Below are 18,918 nucleotides of genomic sequence, written 5' to 3' on the forward strand. Positions count from 1 at the left end.
GATTTATTTATAAAAAAATATGTGTTATTTTATTGCTTAATATAAAATATTAAAATATTTAATAAATATTTTAATTTATAAAAGATATAAATAATTATAATATTAAAAATATAAGTAATTATACTATTAAAAATATAAATAATTATAATATTTACACATCAATTTATATAAATATAGAGACAAATTAGGATTAAATAAATTATTTTATTATTAAAATAAAATTTTATATTTAAATTTAAAACTAAGGATAAAATATATATTTTATAAAAGTTTCAGAATTATGTAAGGATGTATATAATTTATAATGGAGATTAATTGGATCGAGTTTATTAATACAACTTTTCATAAAGTTTCGTTGTTTTTGAAAGAGGGCGAATTTCAATAAAAAATCAAGTATTATGATATCCAATTTTCATTTTTCTACAAATAGAATCGTATTAATATATTAAATTTTTATTTCGTGATTTTATTTTACAATAACATTTTATAATCGATTTTATTAATATTACAAGAAAAATGACATCAATTAATAATAATGATTCTTCAAAAAGTCATCATAAATACATTAATTTTGACCCATATACTTTACACAAAAAGTCCCTGATTTTTTCTTTATTAACACTTTATACCTAACCTTTATAAAACTATAACTATTATACCCCTAAATTTTATACAATATAAAAATCAAATCCTTTATAAATTTTACAAAATATAATTATTTTTAATCTTTAAAAATTCAAAAAATGGGTAACTTATATGGAGATATATATGGTTAAATACTTGCGCATTTAATCTCTCAAATTTATTCAGATATACTTAATATCAAATTAAATCTGTAAGTATTTCAATACGTTACTTAAAATTCTTTAATTTAAAAAAATGTTAGATACATAAAAATTTCGACGTCTATTCTTAAGTGCTAGAAGGGAAAAAAAATCAAATGATATTTGGAATCTAACCTCACAAAATTGAAACATATTTTTGTTAACATTACATATATTTATAAAAAAAAACAGTAGTTAACAACATTATCAATAACAAGATAAGAAAAATTATATGAAAAATCAATCTATTGATTTCCTGGTTTAAGGCCATCAACCGCAACTTCCGATTCCCCAAAAGCAAAAGCATCAGTAGCATGTTTAGCACTAGCACTACTTCCTCCAACTGCATTGCAGGAATCAGAGCAGGCTTTAGCACAAGTATCAGCAGATGCTTGTGTTTGCTGAAGACATGAAGGCATGCATTGCTTTGCACATCCTGTAAGCTCTGTACTTCTGCTTGTACACGCCATTATCAACATTATTATGCCTATGCTCGTCATCTTCATGCCCATTCTCATTTTCTTTTTCCTTGGAGGGTGTTTAAGATTAGCAAGTGAAGCTTTAATGAGTACTTATATAAAGAGAAAATGGGGTTGAAACTATTAAGGGAAACCACAAGTCTTTTGACTGGTTTGGAACAAAATGAGGGAAACCAATGATGTTTGAAAAATTTTGTAATTTTTTAAACAGAAGTCACTCTGTGGCAATAATCCAAAAATATCCTTTTCTATTTTATTACTTTTGTTATACAAATGAAGCAAAATAACCAAATACAACAAGTAGATTACACAATAGAAAATTAGCCTGCTTGGTAAGAAAGAAAATATGAAGAAACTCGAACTCAAATCCCCACCAAACTACTCCTTGACTAGCTCTATCATCATTGGATTATTGCCATGGACTTGCTCTCTTCCTATGCAACTACAGTTCTTGAACTATTTCTCAAGCAATGACTTAGCAACGTTTGTTACATTCTCTTCAGTGAAACCAAACTTCTTAAACGTATCCAAATATGCTCCACTAGCCCCAAATTCCTCCACCCCAATCACCAGACCTTCCCCGCCTACATACTCCCTCCAACCAAGTGGAGATCCGGCCTCCACACCGATGCGCTTCGCAACACCCTGTGGGAATACTTGCTCCTTGTACTCCACCGGCTGCCTGTCAAAAAGTCTCCAGCAAACAAGTGAAACCACCCTTACCTTTCTCCCTTCTTCCCTTAGCATCTTGGCACTCCCTTCACAAAGGCACAGTTCAGTTCCGGTTCCTATCAATATAATCTCTGGCATATTTCTACCAGAATTGTCACTTACTATGTATCCTCCTCTTTCAACTTCATTTGCAGATGTTCCTTCTAGGTTTGCTGCTACTTTTTGCCTTGACAATGCAATGACACTAGGTACTTCTCTATTTCTAATGGCTACTTTGTATGCTCCTGCAGTTTCATTCCCATCTGCCGGTCTGAAAACTAGAAGCCGCGGCACTGCTCTGAGGCCTGCAAGCTGCTCAACAGGCTGATGGGTTGGACCATCTTCTCCAAGACCGATAGAGTCATGAGTCATGATATAGAGTACTCCAGCATGGCTCAAAGCAGAAAGTCGGATTGAATTTTTCATGTAATCGGAGAATGTAAGGAATGTTGCTGCAAATGGGATTAATCCACTTCCATGTAATGCAATTCCATTAGAAATTCCAGCCATTGCATGCTCTCGAACTCCAAAGCGTATATTGCGGCCTGAAGGGGAGTGAGGCACAGAGAAGTCTTGGTAGTCATGAAGATAGACTTTGTTAGATGAAGCAAGGTCAGCACTCCCACCGATCAGTCCCGGAAGCACCTTAGCTAGCTCGGTCAAGCACTTCTCGGAGTATCCTCGAGTAGCATCTACTGAATCTGACATAGACCATTTCTGTTGAGAAAGAACAATATTATCACAGAAATTGGCTTTTGGGAATTCTATATCAAATATATTGTTGGTAACCAAATAATAGTAGTCCTTAATTTGTTCAGAAAAAAAGAAGCATCTCCAATTATGCAGTCTTGTACAGTAACAAATTACCGGCAAGCAGCTTTCCCAGTTGGAAGGCAGACCACCATTGAGAAGGACTTCAAACTCTGCAGCCTCCTGATGAGGATACTTGCTTTTATAATAGTCTAGCTTAGAGAACCACTCCCTCTCCAATTTTTGTCCCTGGTCTGATTGAATCTGCATTTCCCTGTAGCAATATATTACATGTTTGAGATAATATTTTTTTAGAAAGAAAATGTTTGCTAAACAATGACAAGTTCAATAAACCAAACCTATAAACCATTGGGATAACATGGAATGGCTCTTGATTTTCCCATTTGAGTTTTCGTTTCATTTCCTCGAGATCATCTTCACCAAAGGTACCATGATGAGACTTGAATGTTCCTTCCTTTTTGGACAATCTCCCTATCAAAGTCTTCACCTATAAAAGTTAAGATGATCATAAGTGCTCTTGCAATAAATATTGGTTCATCTTTAGCTAATGAATCATGCCAGTGGCTGCCCCTGGAAGCTCCACGAAGAATTTTGGTAAGTTATCAGCAACAAATTAAAGGTTGCAAGCACAAAAATGCGAGTAAATTGTCTTTCTTTTTGGCAAAGCAAATAAATAAATTTATGGTCCTGCCATTTGAAAGAAGAGAATGAAAGGTAAAAAGTAGATAACATGGTCCTGCAAGAACACAGACCCTGATGAAAGTTGGTTTTCTAGTCTCATTCAAAGCGGAGAGAAGAGCATCCTCGATCGAACCCATATTGTCATGTATGTTGTCTACTGTAATTGCATTCCAACCAAGAGCCCTGAATCTTGCAGATATATCTTCAGAAAATGTTAGACTAGTCGGTCCATCGATGGTATTGCAGTTATCATCATAAATTAGTGTAAGCTTGTTGAGTTTCCAATGGCCAGCCAAAGATGCAGCTTCATGTGATATTCCCTCCATGGCACACCCATCACCCATGATGCAATATCTACATCACAAGCTCAGAGACATAACACAAATATTCTGTGCATATGTTAATTTATCCTAACAAACTATCAAGTTTATATACTAACACCCGATGATCAACAAGTTCGCAATCCGGCTTATTGAAACGAGCTGCCAAGTGAGCTTCTGCTAGTGCCAGACCAACTGCATTAGCTACACCTTGTCCAAGAGGGCCTATTTTAAAAGTTAGATTTGTAAACTTAGTACATTCCAAAATCCCACAACTGCAGATTAGTCAAGTAGCACTACTACAAACTCTAAAGAAACAAGTATAAAGTGGCAGCAGATTGTTCCTTAATTATAGCCATGAGTCAACAGCAAAAGTTACATCTATAGGTACGTTAAAAATCAAAATCCACCATATAAACTGTCCATGTAAAAGTTATCAGAAGGATCAATTTTGGGGAAGTAATGGGCAAGGAGAGGGAACAGGAATGCATGTAAGCTTGTACCTGTGGTGACTTCAATGCCATCTGTAACTGTGTTCTCTGGGTGACCTGGTGTCCGACTCCCAAGTTTACACAAGTTCTTTAGGTCTTCTATCTGAATTAAACACGCCTTAGAAATTAGAATAAAATAAATTACAACCCTCCACCCCAAATATACATAGGACTAATGCAATATTAGGTCTTCTGTCTAAAGGTTAGCTCCAAGATGAAACAATTGATTTACATATGCGGATCAATGTTTCAATCATTTTTGTTCAAGAACATTACACAGGAAAATTAAATTGAGAGATGTATATTTTATGATTAGCCGATACCTGAACGGATTCAAACCCAGCAAGATGAAGGCATACGTACTGGAGCAAACACCCATGTCCAGCACTCAAAACGAATCTATCCCTATTGAACCACTTGGGATTTCTTGGATTATACCTCATAGCATGCCTATATAAATAATACCCAACCTCTGCCATCCCCATGGCCATGCCAGGGTGACCTGCCTTTGCATTTTGCACAGCATCTACTATAAGCATTCTTACATTGTCCACGCATTTCTTGTCAACCAATTTCTGGAAGGACTCATCATCAATCTTATCAATTTGATCAATGGAATAGTTTTCTATTAAGTTTTGGTTACTGGGTGGTTGTTGAAATGCATTTTTAAGCTCATTCTGCCAGGAAAGCCTGTGGGTATTAGAAAGACGAGTGGTGGCTCTGTGGGGTGGGTTAGTTCTTAAGGAAATATGCAGAATGGATGAATTTGAGTGTGTGTTGTTTTTGTTGTTGAGAGATGGTTTGGTGCAAATGAGAGGAAAATAGGACTTCAAAAGAAGGGAAGAGATAGCCATGGAGAGAGCGAAAAACGATGGAGCCACGGTGGTGGTGGTGGTGCAATGGCTGCAGGGAAGTTGAGGCGAGAATTGAAGGTGATGGACTGATGTGGCAATCTCCTGGAAGGTCAGACGTGTTTGTCAAAGAATGTGACAAAGTGAAGAGTAGGAATCAATTCGAGTTATTCTGATTACAATTGTCATACATGCAGAGAACTGATAAAATTGTAGAGATAAAATATAGAAAAATAAAATGAAATAACATATTAAAAATATATAATTAGTGAGTAAATTTTAATTTACTTATGTGTACTTTAAATATATAATAAACTAAGCTCAAATAAATATTTTATTAAAAAATTAGGCATGAAAAAGTTTAAAGTAAGTAGCAATGATCGCATTGATGTATGTCAATAAATATTTGTATGTGCAACGACGGATGCATAAGTTTTATTTAAATATATAATTAAAAATTCATATATAAAATAAATATATATTAAAAATAATATATATTATAAAAAATTAATTAAATTTTATAATTAAATTACAATAATCATTATTTAATTTTTATTGCTTGAAATCTATAGGTATTTACTTAAATTGTAATAATTGAACATATTGATTTACTTACGATGATGATAATTGATATTCTTTTATAAAATCATTCTGTGTATAAAAATTAATAAAAAATTCAATAAACACAATTTTGTAAAAATTGATGACACATCTATCTCTATCTTTTTTTTTATAAATAATTAATAATATAATTAATTTATATTTAATTATTATAATTTTTATAAATTTAAATATTTAATATATTATATATTTAATCGATTAATATGAAATAAATAAAAGTATATATTTAATCAATAAAAATATTTATTATTTTTTATAAATAAAAAATAATATATATAAAAATAATTTAAATAATCAGTGAATAATTCATTTTTAATATTTTGAAGAGAAGAAAAATTTGAATAAAAAAGATTTAAAAGTTGAAAGCTTGAAGATTTAAAAGTAAATTTTTTGAATTAGAAAATAATAAAGAGGAACTATGGGTGAGGGGCTGCTATGAAAAATTTTTGGGAGGGTTAAATTGTTATTTACTTAATGTTTGAAGGAAACTTGCTTAAAAGCCCTTAAAAGGATTTTAAAAATTTCAGGAGCCCACAGCCCCTTAGTCCTATGGTAGCTCTGTCCATGCACATGCTTGTGCGTCTCCTATCACAATGATCAAGTTATTTCATATTTTAAAAGTGATTAAGATGAATTTTTTCGTTTAAGGCAAAATTCATTGTTTAAATGGCTAAAACCCAGTACATACAAGTTTAAACCGAACAGAGTACAAATCAGAAACCCCTAAAAACTTACCTTTAGTCCAATTACAAATGTAAACCCATGACCCAAACCCAAAAACCCTAGCAGCAAAATGCAAGAGGGAGATGAGGACCGAGACACTGCCGCTTGAAAAGGGTGTTGAAGCTTACAGCAAGATGTCTAAAGTCAATTTGTTGCCCGCTAATTAAAGTGCACCATCCATAAACCAAGGTTTTAAGCTACTGGGATTTAGGGGGTGAGCATTCAGTCAGTTTGGTTCAAAATCGAATCGAACTGAATAAATTGAAAATTGAAATTTTAGTATTTATAAAAATCGAATCAAACTGATTTTGATCAGAAACTGAATTAAACCGAATCGGTCTGATTCGATTCGATTCGGTTCGGTTTGATCGATTTTGATTTTTAATAAATTTTTTATTTTTTACTTTATTTTTAATATTTTAAAATTTAATTAAAATATTTTAATTTTAATATAATTTAATTTATCTATATTATTGAAAATAACATATTATTATCACTAATCGATTCGATTTAATTTTTTTTATTTTTTTCTGATCAAATCGAATTGAAATAATCGAAATTTTTAAAATTAAAAATCGAATCAAACCGAATTGAATAAAAAATCAAACTAAATTTTAAAATTAATTCGGTTCGATCGATTTTTTCGATTTGAACCGAATACTACTTACCCCTATCGGGATCCAGTTTTAAGACCGTTAGAATTTAAAAGAACTAGTGATAGGAGGCATATGGCTTTCTTAATTCGAATACCAAAGGAAAATCAAGCATACAGAGGAAGAGAGAATAAAACAACTAGTGATAGGAGGCATATGACTTTTTTTAGGTCATATAAATATTTTTTTATTATTTTTAAAGAGAAAAAAATCCTAGAATAAAGAAAAGTGTAACCATCTTACTTTTCTATTCTAATTTTTCATCTTTTCTTCACACCATTAAATCCCCTGGAGAAAAGGAAGAGCAGCTACAATTTCATCGATAGAGGTTCTATGGACATGAATTTTCATCAGAGTTCTCTATTTTAATTTTTCTTTTTCTTTATTAATTTAATGTTTATTTCATTTTATTTTGAGATTTTTCTTGTAAATACTATAATTAGTGAGTAAATTTTTAGATTTCAAATATTGGATATATAAGGTCGTATTTTAATTTTGGATTTAAATTAATTTCCATTTAAGTTAATTTCTATTATTGAATTGTGTATTTTATTTTTTTATTCTTTTTGCTGTGATTTAATCTCTTTATTTAGTCAACCAAGTACCGTTGTAATCATTAATTGATGCTTTAAAAAATAAAAATGAATGGTAAAAAATATAGAATTAGAACTTATATTATTGATCAAGAAGTTGACTAAAGATAAAGAGAGTTTTATAATTAATTAAAAAATTTAATGAATTTCTATTAAATCAAGAGTCACGAATTGGTTTAATTAAAACACAATTTTAATATTTTAAAAGAGAATTAAAATAATTTTAAAATTAATTCGTTCAAATAATAGAAAACTCATCAATAGATAAAAATTAGAAAAAATTTGAGTTAGTTGAAATGTGAATATCAAATCTTTGTAATCCCCTTTTCCTTATTTGATTTTAGTCTTAGTTAATTGCTAATTTTAATTAATTTTGAGTTAATTATCTTTGCTTAGTTTAATTGTTCTTAATGGGTAGTTAGTTTCTGTTACTAATCTAGAATTAAATAATTTAATTCTCACCTCTTACTTAATTTTTAATTAAATTACTACATATTTTACTTTTATTAGTTAATTTTAATTTAAATTTGATTAGTCCAAATAATTATTATATTAGTTGTATAAGCTGATAAAAAATATAGAATATAAAATTATATAAATAATAATATTATTATTATAATATGGATAATATACTATTTTGATTAGAAATTTATCATTTTATTAGGAATTTTAAGGTATCTGAATAATTGATGTGATTTTAATTATTGAAATATAAATTTAATATATTATCTTAAATTTAATCACTGACATAGGGATATTTAATAATTTTAATAACTATTTTCATATATTATCTTCATTTTTCTCTAATTTAAAGAGAAATAAGGTTGTATTTGGATGTATAGTTTTGGCTTTTGAATTTAGATTTCAAACATTAAATTTAAATTTTAAAATTTGAAATCTCTAAATTTTAAAATCTTCTGTTTGAGTAATTAAAAAAAAAATTCATATCTTTATTTTGAAATTTATTGTTTTATTAACCATATATTTAAATTTATAATAAATTTTAATTTTAAATTATTTTAAAGACAAATTATATTTTTAAAACTATGTGAGATTTCAATTAATTAAAATTTTTATATGAACATTTTTTTAATATAGTATGAACTATGATATCTTGACATTTCAAATAATAAGAAATTAAGAAATTTAGTTAAATATTTAGCTATTCAATAAATAATCCGCTTTAGCTGCATGCATCAATCCCAAAATTGGAAGAACTTCCATTTCCAGATCTCTGCTCTCTGGGCATCTCAAGTTGCGAGCTTTGCAATAAAGCTGCTAAGCTAATGGGTGAATTTCTTTGCAAGAACCAAAGTTTATCAATTCAACCTGCAAAGCGGAGCCCAAGAAATTATTACAACGCAAAAAAAATTTTTTTTGGTTCTTTTCCTTTAACAAAATTAATTATTTATATATATATATTAATTAATAAATATTTTTGTTCTTCTGTAATGTTCTAATATTCAAAAAATAGAATTTTATAGTGTGAGTGTAAATTTAGATAAAGAAAAAGTGTTTCTCCACTTTTATTCATTTTCTTTTGTTGGTTTTTATTCATTTTCTTTTGTTGGTTAGTGATGTCTAATGGTTTTTCTATTATAATATCACATGTTTTTGTCACATAAATCTGTACGTATGGAAGCGTTAGATTTATCTTCACGCCATGCGGCCATTTAATTTCTCTTGGCGTGTATGCGAATAAGGTTGTGAAGTGATTGAATTTGTTATTTTTCATCATGTCACATTATCGGATTGAATTTCTGTGAGTCCAATCTATCTCACGTGTCTAAATCATAATTTAAAATACTGATCGATCTATAGGATTTCGCGAATCTTAAAGACTGCAAAGTGATTGAATCTGTTATTTTTCATCCCATCATATTATCGGATTGTATTTCTATGAATCCGATCTATCTCGTGTCTAAATCAAAATTTAAAATACTGATAGGTTTGCAGGTCTTAAAGTAGCATATATTTTGGATTATAATGTGAAAACGACGTAGTAACGTCCGACCATTCATTCTGTCTCTTCCCCATGCAGGGTGTGGGCAGGGAAAGAGAAATGATTGAAGATTAAATACATGTTTCCCAAATCTATTGGCTGTCTGAATTTTGAACACTCTGTCCTCTTCATCAGCCTCTAGTAAACTCTCTGCCTTTAGCCAAATCTGTTGGCTGTCTGATTTTTGAACACTGTGTCCACTTCATGAACTCTACGTCTTTGGCCAAATCAGCCTGCCTTACAATAAATTGAAGTAATCATTTAATAAAATTTAGAGTATATTTAATAAAATATAATTAGCTAAATTAAAAGTGTATAGTTAATAATATATGCAATAATTTTAAATATTTTTTGAAAAGTTATTGATGGTTTAAGTAATTCGAGTTTAATTATTAGGATTTTTATGTTAATAAAAAATATTATAATCTGTATGAGTTCAACGTTGAACAGATTTTAATTTTAATTTTAAAATTTCAATGAATTAATATTAAATGCTAAATACTCCATGAATTAATATTTGGTTTTTGATTTTTTTTTTTATATAGGTCCCATCTGTAAATTACCATTTCATTTTTAGTCTATTATTAAACTTTAAGAAAAAAATTACTACTTCGTTAAAAAATTCACTTCGATCTTTTAATTTTAAAAATATGTTAAAATATTTTTAATATTTTATAAAATTTATTAGTTAATTTTTTTATTAATTTTAACTATTAAATATGATAAAAAAATTTAAAATGCTTTTAATATGAAAGGATTGATTAATAAATATTTTAAAAATTTAAGAGATCAATTAATAAATTTTTTAAAATTATAAAAATTAAATAATAAAATATTTAATAAAAAATTAACGAAAAAACTATCCATTAAAATATATGATATTTTAATATATTTTTTAAAGTAAAAAATTAACTATTAAATTTCTAACTTGTATTTAAAAAATATTTTTTATAAAAAATATTTATAAGAGAAATAATTATTTATTATTATTTAATTTTAATTTAAAAAATAAAATTTTTAATAAATTTATGTATAAATATTTTAATAAAAATTTATCATTTTCTTTAAAATAATATTTTTTTATTAATTAAATTTTTTAAATACTCTAAATACAAAAAATATTTCTTTTTATAAAACAAACGAAATCTGAATAGTAATTTTTCTTAAAATTTCTCTCCACCTCTTTTTATATAAAATGTTAATGGCTAAATAGACTAAAAGCAATGGAAGTGATGGAAAGTGTTTGAAGAAATCAAATATTAAGAACTGTTTAACCCAGTTTCACAATATGGCTTCAATTGAAAAAAATATATCTAAATTCGATTTATAAACAAAAATATTTCCATATAAATTATCCTGAGGATTGTCTTAATATTTTAATTATGGTTCTGAATAATATATGATATATAGAAAGAAATTAAAAATTTTGCTTATTTATTTTACAATATCCAGAAAGCCACACATTACGAAAATGCAACTTGCTTGCATATTATATTCATATGTAATCTTTACCAGCCAGATCCATCCCCTCCTCCATCCCACACTTTTTATTCTTATTTATTTTATGACTTCGGCCGCAAATAATTATAAAAATATGTTAACGCGGATTAGATTTCATCAGAAATTTTATAGTTAAGATAATATAACAGAAAAGAGGAGTTAAAAACTGAAAAAATTTTATTAAAATTTTTAAAAAATTAAAAAGTGAGTTTTAAACGAGTAAAAAAAGTTATTTACAATAAAAAAATTATAATATATAGAATTATAAAAATATTTTAAAAAATAATTAAAATATAAAATTGACGTAAAATTTTTACTTCGAATTTTGTAATATACCTACGGCTCTCTTCACACTTTTAAAAGTTGTGTCTCGAAATTTCTTTTCTGAAAAACTATTATATATCTACGTCGGATATTAATAACAGCAATTAGATCTATTTGTAAAATTCAAGATTAGGTATTTCGTGTTAAGAATCATCCGGTCCACATATGGTAAAGATAAATTCAATATATATTTACTTAATAACAAATATAAGAGCGATCGAAGATAAATTTTTAGGTAAATTTGATCTACCACGTATAATTTTTTGAAAAAAACTCATTTATTTTGTGTTTTATATCCACAGTAGTTTTTCCATTAAAATCTTCGACCGTCCAACTATAAATACTATACTTCCACTTATGCATTTCCAAATTTCCCTAGATGATATAATAAAGATGAAAAATAAGGGCAGATTCTTCAAATGTTTCGGCAAGTGCCCGAAGATTGGCAGTAGCGTCTTCAAGTATGCAGCTTGCTTTAACTTTCAAGATCGGCAGATATGGTCTCGATTTCTAGAGGAAGATTATTCAATTCCCAGAGATGTTCCGAGGGGTCACATGGCAGTTTACGTAGGTGAAGATTGCAAGAGATATGTGATTAAGGTTACTTTACTGAAGAATCCTCTTTTCTTGCCATTGCTAGATGAAGCTGAGGAGATTTTTGGCTTTGCTACTGGTTCTAAACTCTACATTCCTTGTAATGAGATCATATTCATCAGTGTTCTAAAATCTGTGAATCCGACACAGGGTCGTAGGTTTCAGTTTTGGTTTTAAAATTCAATATTCTTTTCATCAAAGCCTTTCGAATTATACCAGAGTAAAAAAATCAAACACCTTTTGAGCAATTTCTTATCTGTGCATACAACTGGAAGAATCTACGAGAATAGCAATGGATTTTACCAACTGATTCAAATATGTTTAATAACGAATTTTTAAAATTCATTAATAAATTTAGTAATGAATTTTATAATCTATTACTAAAATGTGGAGTAATGAAATTATGAGCAAATTCATTAACAATTTTTAAAATTATTTATTAAATTTAGTAATGGATTTTATAATCTCAATACTAAATTTTCAGTTACTAGAATTTTGTGCAAATTTAATAACGAAAATCAAAATGCTTTATTAAAGTTAGTAGTGAATTTTTTTTATAATTTGTTACTAAACTGTGTAGCATTAAATTATGCTAAAAGCAAAAACAAAATATTAAAATATCAAATTTGTTAATAAACTATATATTAAAAAAAGAAATGTAAAATTTTATTTTTCAGTTAATTTTTTTATATTATCGTTAAAATAATTTTAAATAAGACTAAATAAATTAACCCTAACCCTAACCCTAACCCTAACCCTAAAGCATTTGATCTTCAAAATTATTGTGGTAATCAATTGAATGTCAAATTAACAATTGATTGAGGAAGGTTTCAATTGCAGTTGTCATATGGTGAGCGAGTATATGATAACAACAAGTATGGGTATACAAATGGGTTATTGAACTAAATAGGTTTCAATTTCAATTGATTAAGAAGAAGGATCTAGATTTTCTTTCACAGTTTGTGCTCGTTGGTTATTGAACTAAATATGGGTATACAAATGGATTTCAGATATAGTTTAAAATTTCTGGTTTGAGTCGAGATGAAGGTTATGAGGAAATTGTGAATGGCGATATATTGGACTATAGCAGGAGTCAGCCTCATATTGATCTGCATCTGGGGTTAGCAGCTTTCATATGGTGGAGGCTCCAGTGCGTATGGTTGGGATTGTATTCTGTGTGAGTCTTGTCGGAGGTTTGCTTTCTTCTTTAGGTGTTGGACAACGACGATAACGTCAGAAATTGTGCTCTTTTTCTCGGTTCTTCTCCTTGGAAGAGATAGCGGCACTGCTAGCTTTAGAGATCCGGTCTCCTTCCTGGATCTATTATCCTGTTAGGATTAGGGTTTCTATATTTGGGCTTCTAGCCCTTTCTTTTCTGGACCCGCTGAACGCAGGGCTTTTGTTTCTATGGACCTATTTGTTTGGGCTCCTTATACTGTTTAATTATGAATGAAACATTGGTTACCTCTGCCAAAAAAAAAAATGGGTTATTTCAATTTGATTAATTGATTTATTACAAACCATGGACTGAAAGAGGGGCCCAAGGCCCACCTACAACAAGCTAATCTGGCAGATTGATCAACCTAGGAGAGGAGCCATAGAGCTAGAGGAACGACCTTCAGACGAGAGCTCAGCAGGCCCTAGCTATTCTTACGTAAGACCAAATCTCAGTGGGATGCTTCCATAAGAGTGCATGTAAACACATTTTCTTTTTTTTTCTTTTATAAGATTATTTTTATTTTATTTTTTAAAAATTTTTTATTTATTTTTAACATATCATTTTATATAAGAATTATTATTATTAAATATGATTCATACCTCATCCAACAGATAAAAAGAATTATTATTATTTAATATGAATGAGTTTATCATGTTCAAATAAATATCTTCATCAACTTTGCATTATTTGCCTACCTCCTTATCTTTAGAGCTCTCTCTTTCTACCGAGAAACCAATAACTAACGATGGGATTGCAATTTGCAGTGAAGAACTTCCTCTTCCATCTTCTGCTTCTTCTGGTAATTAATCTCTCCACAGACTATACGCTGTCCTACTTTATTAATTAATTCTTCAAATATTAATCTTGTTAATTAATTGATGAATGAGTTGCAGTGTGTTCATGGAAGCCATGGAGATGCCAGGGAGATGACGATGAGCAATGTTCTGAGACTTCCTAGTGAGGACAACAATGGTGTCTCTGATAAAGAAATGCATGGAAATCATCATGTTCATGCAAATCCATCAAGCGATACGGATCACATGGATCCTTCCCTGATGGTGTTTTTCACACTGAATGATCTCAAGGTGGGCAAGAAATTGCCTATATTTTTTCCAATGAAAGATTCTTCATCTACTCCTCCCTTGTTGTCTAGAGATGAAGCAAATTCCATTCCTTTCTCCTATGAAGATCTTCCTCATCTCCTTCAGTTCTTCTCCTTCTCACCACGTTCTCCCCAAGCCAAAGCCATGGAACATACTCTTAAAGAATGCGAGATAAAACCCATCAAGGGCGAGACTAAAATCTGTGCTACTTCATTAGAATCCATGCTAGATTTTGTGAAAGAAACCTTTGGTTCGGACACCCAATTCAAAGTTCTAAGCACAACCCATCTCACAAAATCAAATACCCTTTTGGACAACTACACCATCCTGGAAAAGCCTAAAGAAATACCAGTTCCAAAGATGGTAGCATGCCATACGATGCCATATCCATACAAAATCTTCTATTGCCATAGCCAACAGACAGAGAACAAGGCATTTGTGGTGTCACTGGTTGGTGATAATGGAGGAAGAGTAGAAGGAGTTGCAGTTTGTCACATGGATACCTCTCAATGGAGTCCAAGTCATGCATCGTTTCGTGTGCTCGGGATTGAACCAGGAACCTCACCTGTTTGCCATTTCTTTAGAGGAGATAATCTAGTTTATGTTCCCATGCATATTCATGTCTAGCAGAATCAAGCTACCACTTGTTCCTGAATTGCTAATTAATGAATTAATAGTGTACTCTTATTGTTGTGATCTATGGATATAACTGTGTTGAATTCAAGAATTAAAGTGCATTTTTAAGAATAATTTTAACCTTTGTGTTGAATGTAAGATATTCATATATTCAAGAAAATCTTTATGGAATCAATTTCTCTTTTTTTTTTAAAAAAAAAAAATTAAATATATCCTTCCGTTCTTAAAACTTAATATTTTTTTTTTATTTTGACTCAATTAAATTAAAAATCAGTAGTACATAGATTAAGTGATTGAATTTTAAAATTTAGAGAAGATATATATATATATATATTTGATTTTGACATAATTTAAAAATATATCAATACTCTAACATAATTCAGTGATAAATTTATTAATTATGAGAGTATTTTGATTATTTTATATGTAATTAATAAAAAAATTGAAAAAAAAATTCTTCAATTTAATAGTGTCAAAATATAAAAAATAAATTATTGATTTTTAAAAGTCAAAAAATATATTGTTAATTATATATTATTAATTTTGATATTATGACTCAAAGATTTTTCTTTTTTGCTTTAGCTAAGTTTAGTAAGATAAAATATCAATATAAAATATTAGCATCCCAATAATTAGTCAATAATTTATCAAAAAAATTTCATTTTTTGCTTTAAATTCATTGCAAATATGGAATTATATATTACTATGTTTTTCTGTTATTATTACAAAATTATCCAATAACATAAATATATGAATAATAAATTAATTAATAACACAATTAAAATAATAATAATTGTAAAATTAATTTTTTTTTTCAAGCATCATAAAATTAAAAAAAAACTATTTTTTTAAAGCATGCATCATAAAATTAATTATCGTTCCACACTATTTTACTTTATAATTATTTTATTAATTATATATTTACATTATATAGGAAAATTATGTATACATAGTGTAGCTAGTATTATAAAAAAAATTAAAGAAAAACAAATCCGAGTTTTTGTTTGTTTTCCAGGAAATATATTGTAGGAAAAATTATTCCCCATTTTATAATATATGGAATTTTTAGAAAAATTGGTTAATAAAAATTAAATAATTTTTAGGATAAAGCATAATTCGAAATTTAAGAATTTTATTAATATTCTTTATTTTTAATGTTATAATAAAATCTTGAAAAATATTTTCACACTAAAAGAACCAAATAAGGAAAAGATTTATTGTGTTTTCTAACCAATCTGCTCAACTATTTCTTGCAACTCAAGGACAAAATCACATTAATAATGGGAGGGCAGTGTCCCCTCCACACTTTTGTAAATTTCTCATTTATGGATTAAATGAAATGTATGATTTCTATTATTTTTTTAGAAAATAACAAAAAATTAAATAAAAATATTAAAAATAATCTTATATATTGATAATCTGAGATCCAGAGAAATAGGGTTTTTACAATGGACTCTGTAAAACTTCCCAACTTAAACCTAGAAGGGAGTATTCCTCCTTTTATAGGTTTCTTTTTGTCTGCTAGTGACGTGCCAAAAGAACGAGTACTAGTAGACCATCTGTCCCTGCCACGCTGATTCGGACGTACGTGGGAATCAAATCTCTGCCCCATGCGTAACGGCCTCTGATTCTCCCTGGGCACGGATGGGCGGGTCTGCAAGATGAACGGATGGGTCTTACTCTGGGTTCCTGGTTGGGCCGGCCAGGCTGGGCCGGGTGAAAGGAACAAGATCGGGCTGAAGAGGGGCTCCCCTACAGAGCTGGAGAATGGGCCATCCCAGTTGAGGCGCGTCAGGAGAGAGCCCGGCCTTACCATTTGAATGAACCAGACCTTATTCATACTAAGGGCTCGAAGATATCTGAGTAATGGGCCGATATCGTGGGCCTCGTCTCTGATTTGGACGAAGAAATCTCGCGGTCATCAATTGCCCCTTTACCCTCTCGGCAGTTATTATCTGACTGTCGAGGGGGTAAATATCGAGGACCATCATGACCGCGCCGCCCAAGGACAGTTTCTTCTAAGACGCTTGGACGCCCTTCTGTCTTGTTACCGTTTCGAATTTTGAACTCTTTCTGCCTTCTTGGAGCATTTGCCATCTTTGATTCCTTACGCCATTCGCCCACCTCGTCTCATAGCTTTGGCCATTGTTAAGGTACGCTTCTCTTCTTCGCTCCCCATGGATAGCCCCAAAATTCCCGATGTCCTCCGGATCAAGTCTAACGTTACCCCATCTTCCTTAAAAAACTTTTTCTCTCGGGAGTATTTAGATACTCCCCTTTTTCGCATTCGAGCTCCCCTCCCGTATGAAAGGATCGTTCTTTCTGATCCTCCTCCCTCTGGTTTAATTGATCCTCAGGAGGGTCTTAACTTGGTATTCTTCGCTAAACAGAGGGAGTATGGTTTAACCTTTCCTTTTTCGCCTTTCTTTGTCCAGGTTTTCCAACACTTTCGTATAACCCCTCGGATGTTGGTCCCCAATTCCATCTTGTTCATGTCCTCTTTTGAATCTGTGTGTTTGAGTTGGGGATTTACACCCACGGTGTCTTTGTTTGTGTCCTTCTTTCGATTGGTCAGGGGAATCCAAAATTTTTATTATTTTTCCCCTCGTGGGAAGCTTTCAATTTTTACGGGTCACAAAGACTCAATAAAGGGCTGGATGGAGGGCTTTGCAGTAGTGGAGCTTAAGAGGGAGTCCGGACTTGTCTGGGACTTAGAGCTCTCATGGGAGGATGTTCCACTGGACTGCAATGACCTACCCCAGCTAAGCCTCACCGAGCAGGTCGGGTACATTCGACTGACTTCTGTCGAAATGAAGTATGATGTCGAGAAGTGTATGTTTATTTCTAATCTCCGTGATATCAAAGACGCGGGTACTTGACTCTTCTCAGTAGCACTGCTCTGCTTTAGATTTGTATGACTGGCTACCTGATTTTGTGTTGATTTTTGGATTTTTACAGCTTCCCAGGTGAAGATGGACCAAATTAAGCCCCCTAAGAATTTTTGTCTGTCCCGAGAGAGCATGAACGCTGCGCTGGACATTCTGCGTGCAGGAGGACGCGTGTCCGAGGCTACCGAGGAAGTAGCTCGGGTCATTGCTTCTACCACAATGAGCCGACCTCCCAGGTTGACCTCCAAGGGTACTAGACCTTCCAAGCCCTCCCGAAGCGGCCAAGGGAGCTCGGCTCCTCTCCCTTTTCAAGCCTCCAGGCCTCGACGAAATGACAATACACAAACTGTGAGGGATCCGGAGGTTGCTGCCAAATTGGCTGAGGGTCTCGGACTCATGAGGACGGATGATCTTCATTCTTCTGCCGAGGTTTCCATGGAGCTTTTGGAAATTGTCCCCATTGATGAGGTGGGCCCTGAGGACAAAAATGAGGCGAGTTCGAAAGGACATAATGCCCAAAAAATTTCTTTCGAGGTCGTCTCAACAAAGGAGGCTGTAACTGGGCCTACAGAGGTAGCTCCTCTACAGGGGTCGATGGTTGTTCCTCAAGGCGTGGACGAAGGGGTCGGGAGCAAGCGTCCTTTGCCTGCTGAAGAATTCGGCCCGACTCCCTCTTTGAAGAAAGCCCGAACCTCTGGGCGTCATGCCCCTCCCTTGCCTCCTTTGGAGAAAACGAAGACTTCCGTGGTGCCTCTGCTATCTGCCCCGGATAATGATATATTAAATGCAGAAGACATCACGCATCAGTCTCCGGCAGGGGTCATGGCAGAGATTTTGTGAGAGCGGATGTTCGGAGGGACCACAGATGCTTCAGACTCTCGTCTACTGGCCTTGACTGGCCATTTGGCGGGCTTTACACGGGAGCAAGCAACCT

The 18,918-nt window shown here is 31.3% G+C and overlaps 2 protein-coding genes across 2 annotated transcripts; one reads left to right on the forward strand and one right to left on the reverse strand.

Annotated features, from left to right (window-relative positions):
* Positions 1–1,533: 1,533 nt before the first annotated feature.
* LOC110619191 (transketolase, chloroplastic) lies at positions 1,534–5,253 on the reverse strand. Its single transcript, XM_021762464.2, has 7 exons — positions 4,601–5,253; positions 4,290–4,380; positions 3,906–4,011; positions 3,538–3,820; positions 3,124–3,272; positions 2,882–3,038; positions 1,534–2,731 (listed from the first exon to the last, which is right to left on the reverse strand). Exons 1-7 carry the CDS (start codon positions 5,129–5,131, stop codon positions 1,760–1,762), a joined length of 2,289 nt encoding a protein of 762 aa, XP_021618156.1. The 5' UTR covers positions 5,132–5,253; the 3' UTR covers positions 1,534–1,759.
* Positions 5,254–13,998: 8,745 nt separating this feature from the next.
* LOC110619177 (BURP domain-containing protein BNM2A) lies at positions 13,999–15,271 on the forward strand. The gene is made up of 2 exons (XM_021762450.2): positions 13,999–14,156; positions 14,251–15,271. The coding sequence occupies exons 1-2, from the start codon at positions 14,103–14,105 to the stop codon at positions 15,085–15,087; spliced, it is 891 nt and encodes a 296-aa protein (XP_021618142.1). The 5' UTR covers positions 13,999–14,102; the 3' UTR covers positions 15,088–15,271.
* The last annotated feature ends 3,647 nt before the right edge of the window (positions 15,272–18,918 follow it).

This window comes from Manihot esculenta, chromosome 7, assembly GCF_001659605.2.
Source record: "Manihot esculenta cultivar AM560-2 chromosome 7, M.esculenta_v8, whole genome shotgun sequence".
Lineage (NCBI taxonomy): Eukaryota > Viridiplantae > Streptophyta > Magnoliopsida > Malpighiales > Euphorbiaceae > Manihot > Manihot esculenta.

Bases quoted from the DNA above. Each gene is read 5' to 3' on its own strand.
- LOC110619191 (XM_021762464.2), bottom strand. From the start codon at position 5,131: ATGGCTATCTCTTCCCTTCTTTTGAAGTCCTATTTTCCTCTCATTTGC. The intron at 3,821-3,905 runs GTTAGTATATAA...CTTGTGATGTAG, and splicing joins GAACTTGTTGATCATCGGGT to ATATTGCATCATGGGTGATG. The intron at 2,732-2,881 runs GTAATTTGTTAC...CTTTCTCAACAG, and splicing joins ACTGGGAAAGCTGCTTGCCG to AAATGGTCTATGTCAGATTC.
- LOC110619177 (XM_021762450.2), top strand. From the start codon at position 14,103: ATGGGATTGCAATTTGCAGTGAAGAACTTCCTCTTCCATCTTCTGCTT. The intron at 14,157-14,250 runs GTAATTAATCTC...AATGAGTTGCAG, and splicing joins TCCATCTTCTGCTTCTTCTG to TGTGTTCATGGAAGCCATGG.